Source organism: Watersipora subatra, chromosome 2, assembly GCF_963576615.1.
Source record: "Watersipora subatra chromosome 2, tzWatSuba1.1, whole genome shotgun sequence".
In the NCBI taxonomy this organism is placed as follows: domain Eukaryota; kingdom Metazoa; phylum Bryozoa; class Gymnolaemata; order Cheilostomatida; family Watersiporidae; genus Watersipora; species Watersipora subatra.
This window is the reverse complement of record NC_088709.1, coordinates 12,392,714-12,415,253: the sequence shown is the minus strand read 5'-3', so window position 1 is coordinate 12,415,253 and position 22,540 is coordinate 12,392,714. Positions and strand designations below refer to the sequence as shown.

Here is a 22,540-nt window from a genome sequence, read left to right as displayed (position 1 = left end):
TATAAGTATTTTAACCCAGATAATGACTATCTGTCCAAATAATCAATTGTATCCCTGTAGCTTAATAGGTTAGCTTAATAGGTTAGCTTAATAGGTTAGCTTAATAGGTTAGCTTAATAGGTTAGCTTAATAGGTTAGCTTAATAGGTTAGCTTAATTGGTTAGCATAATAGGTTAGCTTAATAGGTTAGCTTAATAGGTTAGCTTAATTGGTTAGCTTAATAGGTTAGCTTAATAGGTTAGCTTAATAGGTTAGCTTAATTGGTTAGCATAATAGGTTAGCTTAATAGGTTAGCTTAATAGGTTAGCTTAATAGGTTAGCTTAATAGGTTAGCTTAATAGGTTAGCTTAATAGGTTAGCTTAATAGGTTAGCTTAATAGGTTAGCTTAATAGGTTAGCTTAATAGGTTAGCATAATAGGTTAGCTTAATAGGTTAGCTTAATAGGTTAGCTTAATTGGTTAGCTTAATTGGTTAGCTTAATAGGTCAGCTTAATAGGTTAGCTTGTCGCCTTGTGAATGGGAGGTTCTGAGATTAAATTATCTGCTACTTGGTTTTTTTTATTGCTACATTTTAATCATTTTAACTGGACACAGGGTTTAATAAAAAGATTTAAAAAAAAACAAACACTTAAATTTATATATATATAGAGTTGCTTTGTGTACATTTTATATTGTCTGGAATATAACAGCACATTATCAGGCGCATACTGCTTCTGTCTTTCCTTTTCGTCGCTCTTATATATTGTATCTGAGTTTAACTGTAGGCTCTTCCTTCTTTGTCTACGACTCAAGCTGAGCTGGACGGTTCACTTCAGGTCGATACGAGCTGGTGATTTATTTGAATGTACAGCTCATTACAATATTAGTACACAAATCTATGCCATAGTCAATGTCGTTAAATCGCTTGTTTTCAGGTTTATCCGCTTCAGCGATTAGACTGCTGGCGTGTTTTATAATTAAATAAGTCACTTGAAGCTACGTTGCACAGCAAATAGACTGAAATAAAGTCAAACAGTCTTTTATTTACATAGACATATAAGTCATACACAAGTCTGTGTATACACACAATTGTACTCCCTTTTTACAAATGCAAAAATTATATTGTACACAACTATAAACTAATACAATTAGTTAGTATTTTCTGAGTTATATTTTTTTTCTACAGTTGTAGTTGTCATGATTTACCGGTGAATAAAAGGATTTAAGTTCGAATTAAAAATACTGAAATTAAAATAAATAAGCAGATATGTACAAAAAACATTGATTCACATCTACCATGCTCACTGAGGAGGAGATTTAATTCATTTTATTTGGAAAACATGTTAAGATAACTCCATTAAAACATGGAGATAGATTCAGATCTAAACTCAAAAATTAATGGCTAGCTTGAGGATATTAAAAGCTAAAACATCACAATTTAAGGCTAAAATATCAATACATACTTCAGTGTTAGGCCTAAATGCATTACTAATAATATCGCGACATGTTAATTTGTTGTTTTAGCTACCTTATCATGTAACTAACAGCCACATATTTACTGATAAGACTATACTGACCGGTATCCTTTTGTAGTAAATCACTCACTGTTACAGCTACTAGGGTCATGAGCTAATAATATTAACTTGGTTGCATGTAGACAGTGTTTGGTTTTTGATTCTGTTACTTATATTCAATAAAGCTTGATATGGTTTTGAAAATGGCAAGGATAAAAACCATCCAATTCTTCATCAAGCTTATAGCTTATGCTACAATAATATGGTTTCTCATTTGTGTCATCTTTATGGGAAGTGCTAATCATGATGGTAAACCATTGGAGCTAAGAAGGTGAGTTATAAGTTGGTAATAATAATAGATGCTGACAGTGACAGCATTCTGATAATAACAACTAGCATGTAATAATTACATGAAACTGTCTGCCTATCACCTAGTAAATACTCTAACTAGACTGATCAACGTTCACAAAATCGTAATCATTTGTACAGTTATTGCTTACGTATTTGTACTAAAAGCAGAGTTTGTAGAACCCAGCTTTTCTTTTTTCATCAATTGAAGTATATGACTCTTGGCGGATATAAAATCAACTTTTAATGATTTTTATTTTGACTTATAATTGTATTACTTTTAATAATTGTTTTTATTTTAATAAGTTGTTTGCCTTTTCAGCAAGAAACTAGCGATAAAAGTTAACAGCCTTTAAACTGTTATAAAACTGATTAGGCATTTCATAGCCACATTAGTAAGTTATTGCTTTTGTGGGTAACGATCGCAACAGCCAGAGCCAGATCAGAGAGAGAAGCCGACCCCGAGGTGACCGATGCCGCAACAGGGCCAAACCTTGACTCAACAAATATTATGATCCCTAGTAATACTTCCAGTCGGCCAAGGGTTGACTGGCGAGTTGACCGTACTACCAAGGAGCAAAGCCAAACCAAGGTGAAAAGCTATTAAAGATGCAGCAGAAGCGACCAAGAGCAGAGCACCTGGAAAAATCATTATATGAAATTGATTGTATGCCTACTCTTGACTGTATTGATATATATTTAAAAATATATACATTCATTGCTTTGCACTCTAGTGATTTGTTTTCTTGTAGAGAAATTAGAGGATCTCAGTCGGGTTTTTTTAATTTCCTGTTAAAAGTTTAAATTATACAATTAGGCTGTATACTTTGTGTCTAATGAAGTCACTTGTTGTGATTTTAAGCACATTAGTATTCATTTTAATATCTGCATGAGCCACATAGAGTTTGCTATTTTCATTTCCTTGATGAGGCTAGCTTTGGATCTTGGTTTCAGGTCTGAAACTCAAACAAATCATCATGAGTTTTACAAACCAAAGCAAGTGTCAAAGATTGTAGAAGTTCCTACCTCCCTACATAAACCAAAAAAGCCAGAAGACAGTTTTTTCAAGTATGTAAACTCAAACAGTAATGTCGGACCTTTATCTCTTCTTTCCCAGATGAGTAAAGCCGTCGCTAATCCTCGTCTTCCGGGTAAGAAGTGATAGGAACTAGTCTATAATGATTCCAAAATAAAACATCAACATAACTTTTTCAAACTGATATATTGAAGCAAGACTTATCTATCTTTCAAGTAAGCAGATGTTGATAGTCATAGTATTGTAAGCAAATCACAAAAATTTCAATGTATCAGTTTTCAGTAGAAAAAACATTTTTCTATGACAAACGATGTTCCTTCATAGGTTAACTGTACTAAACTGGGTTTACGCTAACTCCAGCAATTTGTCTTTCAAACTGTGCATACATGATGTATACATTAGCAAAACTTTAAGAATATCATTAAATAGTGAGTCTTGTAAATTATCAGAGGTTGAAAGAGTATGTAAAGTACATGCGCGTGCGTGTGTGAGCATGAGTGTGCATGCATGTGCGTACATGTGTATTCCTGCGTGTGTGTGTGCATGCATGCGTGCGTGCGTGTGCGTATGCGTATGTGTGTGTTTTTTATGTGGTGTGGTATGGTATTACGTGCTATGCTGTGTTGTGCAGGAGTTTGCATGCGTGTGTATGCATGTGTGACGAAATGGAATTATTTCACCAGTAAAAGTTAGAAGAGAGAGAATGACTAGTCAGAGTTACGCAGAAATAGGATTTCATTTAATGCCTTATTTATAAATTAAAATAACCAAAACCATAACAAGGTTCATACCTATCTATGACAAAAAATGTAAATGAATTAACTGAAAATGAAATACTTTACCGTTTATGTTCTGATTTTCATAAGATATGCTTTCTGAAGATGTTTATGTATTACGTATAATTATGACAAATAAAAGTGTACAGCTGATAAATCTGTTTTTTATATGTTTCAGGAGAACTAGGAAAAGGTGTGATGATCAACGAGGAAGACCTCAGTCAAAAGGATAAAGAGAGATATGAAAGAGGCCTGAAGAATAATAACTTCAATGAGTTTGCCAGTGACCAGATATCTGTGCACAGACAGCTCTTAGATATAAGAGACCCTCTGTGAGTGTGTATAACCACTGATTTTGCACTGGTAGATTTACGTGTAGTTCAAGTATTTTCTTCAACTTACCTGTAATTGAATTTACCTGTACATGTACTAGATAAGATGAAATGTGGGTTTGTATTTTTAACTAGCTGGATGCCAGGTGTTAATTGAGTAGTAAAAAAAGTTGCATAAAATTTCTAATTTGAATCAAGATATACAACATTTACCATTCTAATTTTTAAATTACCAAGTATTTTTTTTATTTCTGTTTCTGCTGTAAGTTCAATTAACTTTATGCTATATACACATACTTTTATAGAGGTTTAAGGAGGTTTTGGGACATATTTTTTTTAGTACACTGGCAGTTTCCTGCACCATTGAAGACAGGCAGATGTAATGAGTATATCCCAATTATTCTATAGTATGGAGTATAGTATAAAGGTTGGGGCGTTTGTCCGCAAAACCAGTGTTTCTGTTTCAAGTTGCAGTACAAAGCAGTGTTTTTATTCCTAATGCTAACACGTGCTGCAAGAGTGCATGTTTTATTTCTATAACCAGACAAACAAATACTTAGATTTATATATCTACTAGCCGAATGTCCGGCGTTGCACGGATATTAAAAACAGCATATAAACAGTGACAGGTAATGTAGTTGCCTGCCACTTGCCATTAGCCTAGCATATTGCCAATGGCTAATTTGAGTAAGCAAGTATCCTTATTGCTAAACATAGCAACACAGAGTGCTATGCGTAATTTAGCCTAAATAATTAGATAATGACTCATATTGCCCAGTGAATCCACTGCAACTCTAATAGCTCAATCGGTTAGTTTGTTGCCTGATAAAGGGAGATTCCGAGATCAAATCTTCTGCGATACGGATTTTTCATGGTTAGATACTAATCGACTAAAGCTGAAAAGACTGAAAGATAGACTTTGTGATTTGTTTATATGGACAATTAAATTACTCTCACATATACTAAATAAGATGGAATATATAGTCACTGTATATTTATAAGATTTTATGTAAAAATTTCTGCTTGTATATCCCCAAGTGCTAAATTAAACTCTACTCAGAGCGAGCTTGAAACAAGTCAAATAAACATCAAATTGACATTTTTACACTCTAAATTGATCATCTTAAAACATATGTGTGACTTTTTATTGTTTAAACAGGTAAAAGCTTTAATATTCTTGTATATTAACTCTAAAAACCATCTGTAGTTAACACAATATATACTTGAGTACTTGTTCCTTTTTGCCTGGCAAGATAATGTTTATTATCAAATGTCAAATTCATCCAACCTTAGTGCACTTTGTAGTTTATTCCTTATCTTCTCTCTAGTGGTTGCCTGTTACGAGCAGTTAATTAAACTGAACAGCAATCAGCTCGTATTTTCATAGTAGCTAATTGGCAGCACTTACAGCAACTGACAGCAAATGGCAGCAAATTAAATGTGTGTTTAATATTACAAGACTTAATATTAAATAATTAAAAATAATAATATTAAAGTCTTAATACGATTAGTGTAAGCCTTTATACAATGAGACATAATAAACCTTTGTTATATATATTTAAAAAAAATTATAAAAATTAAAATTTTTTTTTAATATTTTATATATATCATTATTAAAATTTTCCACTCGTCTGTCTGTCTGTCTGTCTGTCAGCCGGTCTGTGCGCCTGTCTATTTGCTTTTCTGCCACATATCAATCTATATTCTCTGATTAGAACCATTGTTCTGACGTGTCGGAAGGTGGCTCCTTAGCTCAGTTGATTAAAGCATCCGTTTAGTAAGTCGCATGGATTTAAACTTCATATTGGCCAACATTTTTGTCATCTCATTAATTGATGTACAGAATTTTGTAATTGCATGAAAGTTCACAAATTTACAGCCAATGCTGTTGTACCATAAAAATAAAGTGATGACATCTATACTGCGCCTTTTCATTTCTTACAATTTAACACCGATTTAAAAGTTGCCTTTTATTAATGAGAGGTCCGTGAGTTCTTTTTGAAAAAATCTCTGATGAAGCTGATTTCAAATAGAAGGAACTGCAATGGAAACTGTTATCTGTCTAATGAAGATTACTCATTTCACCCAATCAAATATTATTCATACAGTAAACTGCTTCTCATAAGTCAACTACAAAGGCTTATGATCGGAAAGAGCAGTAGACATCATTTGAAATTGCAAATTGCAATAAAAAGAACAACTTCAAATATTTTCTGCTGTTTTAATTTTAGCTTGTAGAACTATCACCATCTTTGCTTGCAATATCTTAAATTATTAGTAGTTATCTGCTCTGTAAAAACTTGAAATATTTTTTGTATGAAAAAGTTTAAAAGCTTTTTGCAGGTTCCAGAGGTCAGATCCCAAATCTTTAAAAACTCAAAACGGATATACTAGCTGTTATTTTTTTCCGTGAAAATACTTTTAGTAAGTTGCTAGGTAGGCATCTTTTAACCATCCATAAAATTACTGTAAAGGTTGGATATGTGCCAAATAATTTAGCTGCTATGGCGAGTAGTTATACGAGGGGTTTCCCATGCCTTTAAAACCTGAGGAAAGAATGCGTGAGAATTTAGTCAAACCTATATTAACTTTAGAAATGATAAATACTCACATAGATAGATTATATATGTATAGAGCAAGCTTTTGGCTTGAACAGTTAAAAGAATCCTGCATAGAACCAGAATCTTCAAATTGAAACTGCAAAATAAAGGTTAAAATTATTTAGGTCTTGGCCAATGTTTGAATGTAATCTATAAGTATATAAGTCTTAGTGTTTGCTTGTTTTTGTTGATCTGTATGTGTGCCGAGTCATAGCAACAAAGTTTTAGAAATAAAAAATCCACTGCGCACTGGATTGGAATTTAATACCTCCAGTTCTGCTAACAGCTATTTATCTAATACACACATCATTCAACTGGCTATACTATGGCATAATTGTACACATACTCCTACCAAATACCAAACTTCCATGGCTTTAAGCTAAACACTTCAGTCTGCATTAAGCTTACAATGTTGGTCAGAAAAAATGTTTAAACTCACATGGGCAGCAAAGCTATTGCAATCAGTGTAGAGCTGTATTAGGCACAGCAGCCGGCGTAGTACTAATTACACAGAAACAAACAAACACCTTCATTTGAAAGCTAGAATGTTAGATGATGTATATGTTGATAAAATATAAATTTTCTGGCAAAAAATTTGTTGTTAACTGTGTTACACCAGGCATTAATTAATTAATAACTATAATGCATTATTTTGATATTGTGCTTTTTCGATAGGTTGCAATTATCTAAGTGTCAAATTTTCCTGGTTTCTGACTAATTTCTAATTCAGACTGTTATTTCAATTTTTCTGTACAAATGAGTTTTCATGATGAACATTCCTACATATCTTTTAAAGTGCAAAATAATTCATTTACACAATTCTTTAGCTCATCAAATTATTTACAAACCAATAAGATTTAGAGAAAAAGTTTGCTTTTAGAAACTCAATAAAATAAAACTGTTCCATAATAAAGCTACAGAAACTGTATCATTTTGTGTAACTGGTGCATAGGAGATCCTTTAAACTAGTTTTAAATAGAGTGTAACTTTGACTGCAATCCGATTCAAATACAATTTTATACAAACAATATCTAAGTAAATATTTATTTGGTATATGGCATCTGAGGTTTCTCAAAATGCTATAAATATGTATAAAGCTTGCTTTCACATAGTTTGGTCCTTAAATAATATTAAACACTGTTTCATACATAGTCTAATCTTAAAATCATGAATGACAGAAAAGAAATAATATTTTCATTATTTATTATTATTGTCATGATTTAAACCTTAAAGCTTGCTGGTTAGTCTTTTAATATTTATCAACAGCCCTATAAAACTTTCTATTCATAATTTGTCTAGCGTGCCTGTAATCTAGACTTGAATCTAGAAACTTTCTAATTCTTTTGGGATTTTTTGTTGTTCATCTTGTTTACTAGTTTTCATTATCATTTTACCTGCTTCAAGCCATTCAAATATTTACCTGCTTCAAGCCATTCAAATATTTACCTGCTTCAAGCCATTCAAATATTTACCTGCTTCAAGCCATTCAAATATTTACCTGCTTCAAGCCATTCAAATATTTACCTGCTTCAAGCCATTCAAATATTTGTGAGTTTTTCCTACAAGTTGGTTTAATTGCTATCCACATTTCACTTCCACACATCTATTTTCCATCCTTTTTTTGACATTTCTAACGTAAAATGTTATCTTTTTGAGTTTCTTGCTAATAAAATGTGCATTTTGATAGCATTCATCAGAGCATCTAAAATATTTTTCACATCCCCATGCTTTCTCAAATTTTTAATATCAAAATATTAATCTATTTTGTTTTTTTCCCAAAACTGGGATCTCAATTAGCTGTAACAAAAAAAAAAGTAACAGAGAATTATTTTGAAAAAATGTATTTTTTTGATTGTCTCACAAACCAGATGGTTATGATCTGCTACTTGTGGATGTTACTTTGGAATTTAGAATACCAACTATTGGCTGATTATGCATCAGCTCTGCCCTTTTGTAACCAGCACCACACTCTTAGCTTTTCAGTTAATCTAAGCAAATAAACCTGTTGATGTTCAACAATTTTTTCATGCTTCTTGTCATGGCAAAAATGTTTTGTTTTTTTAAAGTCACATGTTTCCTCCAAAAAATTAATCAATTCCCATCTTTATGTTATAGTTTTTTCCGCTGATCATTTGTGAAAGTAAAGCTGTTAATGGCACTCTAGCTGGTGACTCCTGCTGTTTATAAGAAGCAGTTAGCCTGATAAGTCAAACTCCTTTAGAGCTATACTATACTAAGAATACTAAATATATTTACTAACAAAAGACTCAGCATATGAAACTTTGAAATTACGAGACACTTTCGGTAGAAAATTTGCTTTGACTATTGAAAGAGGTTTTTAGATAAAAAAGCTAAAAGGCCTTCCATTCTTTATTTTGGCCAAGTCATTTGCTTCATACTTTGGCCAGTTTGCTTCGGGTAGGTGCAGAAACGCAGTTTCATTAGCAAGCAAAAGCTAGTAAATGACAAATTAATGTTTCATTTTTGTTTATTGTATAGTTTGGAACTATCATATCCCAAATGTAGAGTAAAACAATTTTTATCCCACGACCAAACGAGCGGAGCGAATGTTTGAAAGTTTTATGATAAATGCATGTGCACACAACTCCCGAAAATTATTCATCAACAACGTTACAAACCCTTGTACCGAAATCTCATTAACAAATTCAACCATTTTTTGTTGAGTCGTTTAAGTATAATAACGATACAAAACACATATAAACCTATTTAAATATATTACCAAGTCTTTGAAAAGTGTCAACAGTATCTTAAAACTTACCCATCTGAACAGATTATACACAAATAGACAGATTAATTTGGCCGAAAATCGTTATTAAAACTTCCAAACCTTACTTTTATCAAAATTAAGACCGGTAATTGAAGCGCCGAGCGACAGAGAATAGAACCATTAAGTCGTGTGCATTTCATGAAAAAATAACGTGCACATTTCATCAGTCTATAGCATTGTCGAATTGCCGAAGGTTTCTGTAATTAACGTAGGAGTACTGAAATATAATCGTTTCTTTTTTGCCAATTTCAAAGTAACTGACATTTTATACACTTTTGAGTACTTTGATATTCTAACTGATGTCCAACGCAGTGAAGGTAAAGGACACGACGATGATATTTTTTTCTAACGATTCTTATGAGATTATTACAATATTTAATTATAAGTTTGGATGACTATTGAAGTGTTATAGTCACACTAACAACATCGATGATGGGCAATATGTTACTGCTATTATTTTTTCTAAATAGTTTTGTTAAATAGATTTTCTAAAAATCTATATAAATATCACAACTTCTTGATCTTGTTAGCTATGACGTTTTGAAATGTAAACAAAATTGTGCATTGGTTTTCTATTATTACTGTATTACTATATTACTAATATTGGTTATTCTAACAATATCAATGCATTTTACTTCTAATATTGCATTTCTCCTATTGCAGGGGGAGATACATGTATATAAACATACAATCCTTTCCTTTCATTATTGCTAATTGTTGTACATAATAACACCCACACCCAGTACATTACAGCTACCATTGCAATTATCCTATTGCACTGCAGTGCCATTTGACTGCTAATATTGCATTGCTCAACCATCAGTACCCTTTCTTTTTTCCAATATCACTTTGGTCGTGGGCTGTATGACAGTGGAATATCACTTTGGTCGTGGGCTGTATGACAGGGAAATTTCTAGTTTCTAGCAATTAAAGTTTTGTGTTTGCTGTTAGCAAAAATGAGCTTCAGGTCCTCATGCTGTAGAAATTTGTGTTTTAGGCTGCCTTCTGTTAGAAACAGTATTGTCAGTAGTGCGGTAACAGAGGGCAACTGAAAATCATCTATCCTTTGTTGCTCTGCCATTAGTCCGTAAAGTTGTTCTAGTGAAATGTAGAAAAAACACCTATTCACATGCATACAATATAAGGCTCTTTTAAAGCAAAAACTTGAAACATCGCATATGTCAAATAACCCTTTTTGACTGTCTTAGTTTTGCCTTTTTGTTGGGCAAAATCAAATGGTCCCATAACTCTTACAACTTCACTGACAAATATTTTGCATGTTCTTTTCATCATCACAAAACTTTCCATTTTGACAAATTCCTCTATTCTCATATTTAAATTGACTGAGGCATAATTTGGTTGAGGTCAGATGCCCTCTTGCTAATGAAGGTCCTTTGGCTTTTACTAGTACCTTGCTAGTCGAGCTGGTTAGCCTGGAGATTTGAGCAGTTCTGTTGAAGACAACCACACTGAAGACTATTAATAAAACTCTGGCTTGATATCTTAAACTTCCGACTACTATAAGACTAATTGTCAAACAATTTTCAGCTTTTATTTGTTCTTTTTTCCAAATTTTTAACATTATTCATTTACTCTTTTTTCTCCTGACATAAACAAAGTAATCCGTTCTTAGTAAAGTACTTTTCTTTAGAAATTTACCTTGTTCATAGTGTCAGCTCTAGTGTTCATATTTCTCTCTACACTGTGTACATAATCCTGTTAAGATTGGGTGTGTGGCTTTCTCAACCTCATAGATGTCGATTTGGCTTTTCCATTTCTATACAGCAATATTGACACTTTATTGAAATATATTATATAAAAAACACATTTCGTATTTTTATTTTATTGTCTGCCACCAAGTAAGGTTTTTAGCTAACAAACTATCTCATAAACTCTCTGGTTTTTTAATTTCTGATTTCTGGTTTCCGCTTTCATTCTGTCATTTCTATTTATTGATTGGTATGTTAATTTTTATATTTTTATTGTCTTTTAATTAATGCTTTTTTGTTTGTATCTTTTGCATTTTCACTTTTTGTTGCTACCTAAAAACGACGAATCATACCAGAGACAAAAGTGTTAGAATATTTTTGCTGCTAATTACTCAGGATTTTTGAAAAAAACTGCTGGCAAAATTCAAAGAATTAAAACCTCCCGATTGTTATTGTAAGGAAACTGAAATAGTTTTAAATAAATATAGCTATTTTTTCTGTAGTATTACAAATTTATTTTATTTCAGTATTTTAATTAATTTATTTTAGTATTACCTTACCAAAATACCGTATTTACCTTATGAAAGTTAGCAGGTGCTACTCGTAGTTCAGATATAAGTTTTAACTGCAGGTGTAAAACAAAGATATATGCAAAGGATCTACCGGACACAAGTGTGATCATGTGCTTTCATAACGAGGCCTGGTCAGTCTTGCTACGATCAGTACACAGTGTTATAGACAGATCCGATTCTAAACTTCTCAAGGAGATTATTCTGGTTGATGATTTCTCTGATATGCGTAAGTGTCTTAGTGACAGTTTTAAATGGAGAGTACTTGAAGCACCTGCTTATGGCTATATCTATGTAGATTGCAATGTTTTGATATTACCTCGTTCTTACTAATTTACACAAGAAATGAGGGATAAATTACCTTTTCACTAAAAAACGTTTTTAGTTAACCATGAATGATGTAAGCTTATCTCTGTATAGTTCGACTTTGCAGTATTGCTTCCTAATTAATCTCTAATCACAAATGATAATGAAAAAGATAATTTGGGCTGTTATCGGGTGTTTTACAGTGAGTTCTATTGACCATCTCGGTAACTAAATGAATATCATGTTTCAAACAGTTTACTAACTTATACTGAATTTCTTTTTAGGACAATTGACTACAAAAGCTGAATTTTTGATAGATCACTATTTAAATTTATTTAATACAATTTATTTAATATTATTTAATTAAATAGTTTAATTATTTCAACTATTTGATTGAGAATATAATTTGTTTATTCAGCTACTTAGAGCTTGAGTTATCAAATTAATTCATCGATTAGATTGAGAAGTTGGCAAGGTAAAGCGTATTAACCACATCGGCACTATTGACCATATGAACAGTATTAACCATATCAGCAGTACTAACTATATCAGCAGTATTAACCATATCAGCAATATTGACCATATCAGCAGTATTAACCATATCAACAGTATTAACCATATCAACAGTATTAATCATATTGGCAGTATTAACCATATTGGCAGTATTAACCATATCAGCAGTATTAACCATATTGGCAGCATTAACCATATCAGCAGTATTAACCATATTGGCAGCATTAACCATATCAGCAGTATTAACCATATCAACAGTATTAACCATATCAGCAGTATTAACCATATTGGCAGTATTAACCATATTGGCAGTATTAACCATATCAACAGTATTAACCATATCAGCAGTACTAACTATATCAGCAGTATTAACCATATCAACAGTATTAACCATATTGGCAGTATTAACCATATCAGCAGTATTAACCATATTGGCAGCAATAACCATATCAGCAGTATTAACCATATTGGCAGCATTAACCATATCAGCAGTATTAACCATATCAACAGTATTAACCATATCAGCAGTATTAACCATATTGGCAGCATTAACCATATCAGCAGTATTAACCATATTGGCAGTATTAACCATATCAGCAGTATTAACCATATCAACAGTATTAACCATATTGGCAGTATTAACCATATTGGCAGTATTAACCATATCAGCAGTACTAACTATATCAGCAGTATTAACCATATCAACAGTATTAACCATATTGGCAGTATTAACCATATCGGTAGCATTAATCATACCCGCAGTATTAACCATGTCAGTAGCATGAACTACATTGACGGCGTGTTAAAATATTCTTATCAAGTTATATAAGGTAAAGGTTACAAAATGCCTTTGGTCATTATTCATTGGCAATGTGCCAGGCTAATGGCAAGTGGCAGGCAACTACATTACCTGCCACTTTTATAAGCTGTTTTTAACACCCATGCAAAGCCTGGCATCTGGCTAATCAAGTTATAAAATGTAAGTGATAGAAAATGCCATTAAGATCGACTAGTCTGGTTTTGCTTTATTGAAGTTGCCATTCCTGTCAGATAGCCCAATTACTAAAAGTCGATGTTGTTCACTTTTTAAAACTTGATTTGCCTCATATTATGTATAGCATATTTAAAGTATAATATATTTAAATCATATTATTAAGCTTATTTAAGAAGAGTGTTCACATAGCAATGATTTGCAAGCAATTACACAGCTAGCACCTCAAACATCTCAAACTTCATGTCTAAAATTAATTTTTGTACAACCATTAAACAACATTTGAACAACCATTTGAACAGCTTTATTTGATTTTAACAATAACTGTTTATTCTTCATTAACTGTTTGTAGCCCATTTGGGTGAGCAACTCCAAAATTACATGGACAAGCTAAGTATAGTGCAAATAATCAGAATGAAGAAGCGGGAAGGTCTAATCAGATCTAGGCTGGCTGGTGCCAAGGCAGCATCTGGTGCCGTGCTGACTTTCTTAGACTCACACATCGAGTGTACTGAAGGTATGTGGGGGTGTGAACTTTATACAGTTTTATCCACTAGCATAGGTAGTATATCGACTTTCCTTTTGAGAAAATTGAGAAGTATATCAGCTTTTGGTTTTTTATACAGTTTATATTGACTTATAAGTTAAGTGAATAGAAGGTAGGTCAAATGTAAATGCCATTTTAAGCCTTTTGGTATAATCTATCCCTGTTGTCTTTCTTTTGAAACTTTATCCATTTTTTTCTGGAACTTACCTATGAATTATGCTGTCTTCATCAATAAAATTATGAATGTTTTGCTCTGCAACCACTGCAACACAATTTGTAAATAATTCATAAAAGACAGCTAACAGATTCTGTTACGAAATTTTGATGACTTATGTATACCTGATTATATATATATTATTATATTGGCAATAATTTCATTTTAAATAGGAATGTTTTAAAATTATGTTATACAATTATAACAAAACAAATAAAAAGAAAGGAAGGACAACAGTAAGCAGTAAAATCAAATAAATGGGTTTAACAAATAAAGTTTAAAATACTTTTCTCTGCTGAGAAAGCGGATAATTTGTTAAAGTAGACGGCAATGAAATTTTCAAAATAATTGTTAGATTTTGTATGCAATTAATTTATGTTACTTAAATTAAATGAGTTGAAAACCTGAAACCGTCGTATAAAAATGAGGACACAAGCCATGAAAGATATTGATACCTTTAATTGGCGTAGAACCACTTCTATTAAAGTAATGTAAAAATGACTTCTCCCTGTTCAGTCATAAAATAGTAAATGTCCCAAACTTGGGAAATTATTTTAGCACTCCTCATTTCAGGACTTTATTATCTAATTTTATTGAGCCACCTCATACTTTTTGGCAAAAAATTAACCTTTAAATTTCTTAATCACCATAAAAAATTTGCCAGTTTTCTTGAACAAAACCTTTGTATTTAAAGCATCCTACAGCAAACTATTTGTTTTTTGACACAATGTGATACATCCAAAGCAGCTCAGCATTTCTTTTGTCTTTCAGGGTGGTTGGAGCCTCTGCTAGATGAGATTCGGATCAACAGAACAACAGTTGTAACTCCAGACATTAATACAATTGACAACATGACTCTAGAATACAAAGCAACTAGTGGAAGTGACATTTATGTCGGAGGCTTCGATTGGAATTTACATTTCATTTGGTATATTCCACCAAAAAATGAGAAGAATCTAAGAAAAAATAAGGTAATAGATAATGTAAAATAGTTAAAAGTATTGTGCTAAAAAAGATTAGGAGATGTTAAAGATTGAACCAGGGTCTGTCTGCATGTACTAAGTTATCTTGCATCTAGACTGCCAACTGGTGATTGTATTAGAATTAAGAAACAGCGAAACAGCTCTCCTGTATATGATAACTAGCTGTGCCTCCTGGCGTTGCCCGGGTATTAAAAATCAGCTTATAAACAATGAGAAATGATGAAATTTGCCTACTACTTGCTATTAGCCTGGCACAATGCCAATGGAAAATGGTATTAAAATCAACTTATAAACAACGAGAAGTAATGAGAGTTGCCTGACATTTGCTATCAGCCTGGCACATTGCCAATAGAAAACTTCAGTAGGCTTGCTAATAAGCCCTAGGCTTCAAATGATGGTACACCATGACATTGCGACAGCGTTGTCCAGCTACAGCTATTCTAATAATAGCTATAACTGGACATACTGAAGAACAACAAAACTCCACATTTATGTATATATCCAGGCAACCAGCTGAATGATAGTTTCCGCTCTAGCCATTCATAAACTTTTGTAAACGATGAATGAAAAACAGATTATGTTATATGTATATTTGATTCATTGTAATGAGAGCTGCAATTTTAATTTTAGTTCCTTCTATTTCAAATCAGCTTAATTTGATTTTCTTTTAAAAAAGACTCACAGGCTCCTCACTATTCAAATATAACTTTTACATCAATTTTAAACTATCAGGACTGATTAAGAGCAGTATGGATGGTAAAGTTCTTTATTTTTGTGTTACTATAGTAGTTGTTTCAAATGTGCCAGTTTTTATGCAATCACAAAACTATGTATACACAATTAATGGGATGATTAATATTATGGCCAATATGGGGCTCAAATGTGGGCTCAAACCTCTGACATTCAGCTTATTACAACGACATGCTCAACAACTGTTGTAACCTCCCACCTCCCACCTCTCAAAGCATCTGAATAATTATGCAAATTAGAGAATAAAGATAGCTTTTGTGACATAAAAAAGAGACGGATGGACAATGACCAACAATAATATAGTTATTGCCTAAAGAAGTAGAACTAGCTAAAACTGAGTAATTGAAATTGCAATTTTTCATATGCGTACTATTTTACACTCAGGCAGGAGTTAGTTACAACTTTATTATGATTAGTGGGTGCAAGTTTGGTTGTTGCTTTCAGTACCAGTCATTGTTATATCTAATGACTATACTAATGTACATTATACTGTTTCAGCGTATGTTAGTATACATGTTGTCACTACATACGTATGATGGTATATCACATTGGCTACAATCTTGGGCTTAGATCAAAGGTACTCAGGGCAAACTCAGATGCTAAATCTAACATAAAATAACATTTCTTACAAAACCAGTTGCAAACTTAAAACAGAAATGTAAAATAGTTACAACTTTGATTGGTATTAGCTACTACAGAGAACTAGAAAAAACATTGTGACTTCCTTCCAAATGTAAAGAAACATACCACATTTAGAAAACTGGCAAGTATATACAGAGGATTGTTTGAGACCTCATGGGTAAAAATTGAGAAATCAACTTATTAACGAAAAGAAAAATATAACTGCTCTACAAGGGAGGAAGCTTTTGAAGTTTCCAACCAGACATATATGTTTCTATGTTTGGTCATTATCTCTGTGTCCTAGGTAGCACCAGTCCATTCCCCTACAATGATTGGAGGCCTCTTTTCCATCAGCAAGGATTACTTTGTAGAGCTGGGTACTTATGATGCAGGGATGGACATTTGGGGTGGAGAGAATCTAGAGATATCATTTAGAATATGGATGTGTGGAGGTACCCTAGAAATCATCCCTTGTTCACGTGTTGGTCATATTTTCAGGTGAGATCAGGTTTTATTTAATTAACCAGCACATCAACTTAATCATACTCGTGTGTATTCAAGTTCTATAATTGCGCCTTATTCATCTTGGTTAGCTTTTTATAAAAATCTAGAAAGATCGTACAGACAACCATTTCTGCTCAAACAATTCTTTCTATTTTAATTATTAGCCAAGACTGAAGAGCATGTCCATATATTCATTATACTAAAATGTAATCACTGAACTAGTACTACTAGTCACTACTAGTCTAGTAGTGACACAGAGTTAACAGCCAAAACTAATACTGAGAATAAAATGCTTTATGTGTAATGTATTATTAATGCTCCCTGAACATAGCTTGTAATAAAACTAATAGTAGCGATAAGTACAGTTGTTTCCTTAATGCTCCCTTAACGGAGCATGGGATAAAACTAAGCCCGGTTCCCATATCAATTGCTAGACTCCGGCGGTAACATGCACAGTAAAACGCTTGCTCAGTAAGACGCTAGGCTCTGCGGGATATGTTCACATAAAGCCACATCGTTAATAATATCGTAAACATAATTGCGTAATCAAATAAAATGTTTGCTCGCCATGCCGTTCCTATAATGGTGACCTTTACCCGGACATTGCATTTCGGGAATGTTTTGCCTGCAACCATTTGCAAAATTTGAACAGCGCTAAACTATTGCGATGCCGCCGGCAACCACCGGCGGTCCTCGGCGGCCTTCGGCGCATACGTTCCCATTTCATCGCTAATAGCGACGTATATGGGAACCTGGCTTAACAGGCCTGATAAATAAATTAGCCCCCTTAATGCTCCCTGACCATAGCAAGTGATAAAATTGGCAGTGCCTATAAGTACAGTTATCCCCTTAAGGGAACAACTGTATTTATCGCTACTGTTAGTTTTACTGCTTGCTATGTTCAGGGAGCATTAAGGAGGCCACTGTATTTACCAGTACTGCCAATTGTATCACCTGCTATGGTCAGCTTTTAATTGCAAGCAAGATTTCAAGTTTTGACAGTTTCTTCCTTCTCCTCTAATTAGCTATTATTAACCCATTTGATTGGCAGTTTAAAAAATAAAAAAAGAAGATGAATTTATGAACAATTTACAATTTTACTGTCCAAAAGTATTTGCTCAAATCAGTTGCATTTCTTTTGCAATCATTTTGAAAGCTGGCTTATGATTGCTATATAACAACCAAGAAGTTGGTCACCAATATCAGTTTAAGTTAAAAGTTAATGAAAAGTTTTACTAATACCTTAATAAAGTACCAAATTTACAGAAGTGCTTTATTTCTTTATCATTATTAACACTGCAAACAACATAAGTTTTTGTATGTTAAGCAAAAAATGTTCATTACCTAATGCAAATGTCACCCATACATCCAGAAAAGGTGTCAGTATAACTTATAGACACTTAATTTTAGAACTCGGATACCATATAAGTTTGCGAAGGCAGCGAACATAATAAAAAAGAACAGCATAAGACTGGCAGAGGTCTGGCTGGATGAATACAAGAACTTCTACTATGAGCGGTTGAATCAGGACCTAGTAAGTATACATTTCAATATTACATAGATTTACCAACACTTCTCCAACTATGTTGACTTACCACTCATTAAAGTAACTTGCTACTCATGAAAGTGACTTACCACTCATGGAAATGACTTACCACTCATGAAAGTGACGTATCACTCATGAAAGTGACTTACCACTCATTAAAATGACTTACCACTCATTAAAGTGATTTACCACTCATTAAAGTGACTTATCACTCATTAAAGTGACTCACCACTCACTAAAGGGATTTACCACTCATTAAAGTGACTTACCACTCATTAAAGTGACTTACCACTCATTAAGGTGACGTTATATATATGAAGGCGGCTTACTTTTCATTACGGTGACTTGCGATTCATTAAGGTGACACAATTCCAAATGCTCACTAATTCTTTAAACACCCACTTGAATAAGACACTCTGCCACTTAGTTGCATTGGAGCAACAACTCCTTACGCATATAATGTGACCATTTTATCATATTTCAGGGAGACTATGGAGACATATCTTCAAGGATCAAGCTTAGGCAGAGATTGAAGTGTAAATCATTTGACTGGTATTTGAAAAATGTTTATCCTGAAAGGTTTATACCAAACCAAGCAATACACTCTGGCCAAGTATGTTTCATGAAATTTTATTTTATTTTTTTACCTCTAAACCCATATTATCAGGTACAATAGGCAGAGATGAGCGAGTTGGATGTTCCATAAAAATAGAACATCTACGTGTAGCTTAGAGTTTTGACAACTATAAAGGGAGTTTCAACCTGTATATTTGCCAGGTTACTTAGGTCAATTTGGAAAATATTTTATCAGAAATTACAGATATTTTTTATCATTTCATATTTTGTTTGTTGATTAGGTGATCTGGATGTCCGAATGTTCCACAGTTAAAATTTACAAAACTGTATCACAGTTAAACACAAAAAACATGTACCCAGTTTTGTTGATTTTAATTTTAAAACATTTGGATGTCAGTTCACTTAAAACAGCAAAAAAATTTCAAACGATAGAAATATCTATACTTTCTAAAAAATCTTTTAAGATTTGGTATGAGTAACCCTTTGAAGAGGTAGTCTTATATTATTGTGTGGCTGAACAGTGGGACACTTCTGTGAATTGCTAGAAGAAACACCCGATTCACAGATTTCAAATTGGCATGCATGTTACTACATGTAAAGTTTGATGGATAACTTGTGTCACCTCTTCTTTGCTTTTCTTACCTTAGTACCTTATAAATACCCTAACATCTCAATGAATAAACATATCGGCAGGTACGGAAAACAATAATATGTAGCCTACTTCTTGGGTTATACCTGTACGTACAAAATAAAGTTAACCACCGTTGCCTGTTTTTACCTGCAGGTGCAAAATAAAGCTAATAACTACTGTCTGGTTTTTACCTGCAGATACAAAATAAGGCTAACAACTACTGCTTAGATGGACCATCCGACTACCTCTCTGATGACGTGCCTATTGGTTTTCAAAAGTGTGACAGCCTCAAAGGTAATCAGCTCTGGTTGATGAGTGAGATAGGAGAAATAAGACGAGATGAGGTCTGTCTTGACTATGCCAACAGCGGTAAAGTGAAAACATATGCTTGTCATGGTGTGAAAGGAAACCAGGAATGGCTGTATCAAAAGGTATGTCAAGGAAATGAAGGAAACTGGGGAAGGGGGGAGGGGGGGGGGGTGGTTTAATATCAATCAATTTAGGTGCTGTTCATTTACACTTTTGTAGACTCAAAACATGATGGAAATGTCTGATCATAGATGCAAACATGAAGTTTACCCAGCATGGACTAGTGTGTCACTTTGTTAGTTTCAAACATGATTGTCTCAAAGCGTTAAAAACTGAAAAATGCATTTTCATTATAAGACATTACTAAACGTGGCTGTATTTTAGATAGTACTTTTTCAGTTCTGTATTAAATTAAACAAAAATTAAAGGTTAGAGGACTTAAATGACAAAAAATGGATATGCTCTTTATAAACTATAAAACATATAGCACATATTTTACAAGAGAAGATTAGATTCACTAGGTGAACGAGTAACATTAGCAGGGCAAGTAGAATGTTTACCATAAAATGGTTACTGTAAAACCTCTATTTGAAAGCAATGGCTCTCAATTTTTCAACTCTTCTCACAGGGTGGTTTTTTATTAGAGGTAACGTTCAAATAAAGGTGGTGTTCAAATAGAGGTTTTTCGGTAAGTTTGATTTCATTAAAAAATATAGTACAAAAAATAATCAAACTATTTAACTTATAAACTAATACTATTCCAATAGCAGACCCAAAATAATTTATAAAATGAAAATTCGGATAATTTTAAGCAAAGATTCGGTGGCTATTAAAATGCCTACTGGTATTTTTTATAAATATTTCTAAAACTACTTTTTCTCTATGAAACACGTTATAAGATTATGGGCCTGATATTCAGACTGAATTGAAAACGTTTTTAGTCACCTGCTATTTAGTGTTTACTCACCTTATCTACATGTATGTTTAGTCTGACGCAACAAAAACAGCAAGTTTGAAAGGCAGTCTATGAAGTCAATTTTGGTACTGTTAGTTATTATTTTAAACAGAACTATACATTTTGCTCTGGCTGTAAAATAGTTAATATTTGAATGAAAAAACCAATCTATTTCACTTTTGATGATGCTGACTTTGTATGTTTGTCATAGAACACTTCAACTAGTAGTGGGAGTAGAAAGAATACAACTGCTTGTTGCAGTTCCGTTAAACCAGGAATCAAGCATCTGCTGCATCACCAAAGCCTTAAATATAATAAACAACTCAATAGGTGAAAAATATATTAGAGAGTGACCAACATAAATTTATTGCTAGTTAGTGACAGAAAAAAATTCCTATGAGTGAAAGCCTATAGGCACTTCAGTGAGGTTTCCAAAAAGCTTTTTGCAGTAAGTTTTCATAAGGTGATTTTACTAATGAGTCAAACAGATTCTATGCAACTCTAAAAGAACATTGGTAGTAACAGTGCTGTTAGGAGTAGTAGTAGAAATAATAGTATTATCAGTTGTTCTAGTAGTAGTGGTAGTAGTAGTAGCAGCAGTAGTGGTAGTAATAGTAATCGTAATAGTAGTAGTAATAGTAGTAGTACTATCAGCTGTAGTAGTAGTAGCAGTAGTAGTAGCAGTAGTAGTAGGAGTAGTAGTGGTGTAGCAGTAGTATGTAGTAGTAATAGTAGTAGTAGTAGTGATAGTAGTAGCAGTAGTGATAGTAGTACTAGTAATAGTAGTAGAAGTAGTAGTAGCATTAGTAATAGTAGTAGTAGATGTAGTAGCATTAGTAATAGTAGTGGTAGTGAAAGAGTAAAAGAGTAACCAAACCAGACTTTTACTTCCTCTTTTTCATTAAGATTCACTGTAACCTTTCCATAGTACTGAACGATTAGTCCATGTGGCAAGTGTACGTAGTTTTTTCTGAATGACCTTTATTTGTTTCAGAGTGGACTGATCAAGCATTGTATATCTCAGTTGTGTATAGAAGGTTCAGATGCAGGAGAACTGTTTATGAACACTTGTGATGTTAACAACCTACATCAGCTCTGGTTGTGGCCACATCGTAAAGAATATGGCAGCAAGTCATCAGCATGAATACTTGGTCATATATTTATCATACTAGTATAAGATTTGAACAGCAAGCTTGTCGTCTTAAAGCATCAAGAATAGCAGCAATCCTCTTGGCCACTGGCTTTGCAAGTAAAGATTAACTTCTTAATCTCACTGGCTACACGCCCTCTTCGCTGTTTTCCAGATTACTGGTTTTGTCTCTAGAGTAGTATTTTATTATGTTAATAGCAAAAACTCTATATCACAAGAAGCGCTGGCTCGTTCCTGTTACATAGTTGTAATTGTATTTAAAATTTTTGTGTTCAAGAACAAATTCCATTGT

At 33.0% G+C, this 22,540-nt stretch overlaps 1 protein-coding gene across 1 annotated transcript; it reads left to right on the top strand.

Annotated features, from left to right (window-relative positions):
- The first annotated feature begins 1,697 nt into the window (after positions 1-1,697).
- LOC137387956 (polypeptide N-acetylgalactosaminyltransferase 5-like) lies at positions 1,698-22,242 on the top strand. Its single transcript, XM_068074473.1, has 11 exons — positions 1,698-1,825; positions 2,797-2,873; positions 3,830-3,986; positions 11,715-11,881; positions 13,815-13,979; positions 14,995-15,194; positions 16,882-17,075; positions 18,492-18,615; positions 19,112-19,240; positions 20,032-20,265; positions 22,093-22,242. Exons 1-11 carry the CDS (start codon positions 1,698-1,700, stop codon positions 22,240-22,242), a joined length of 1,725 nt encoding a protein of 574 aa, XP_067930574.1.
- The last annotated feature ends 298 nt before the right edge of the window (positions 22,243-22,540 follow it).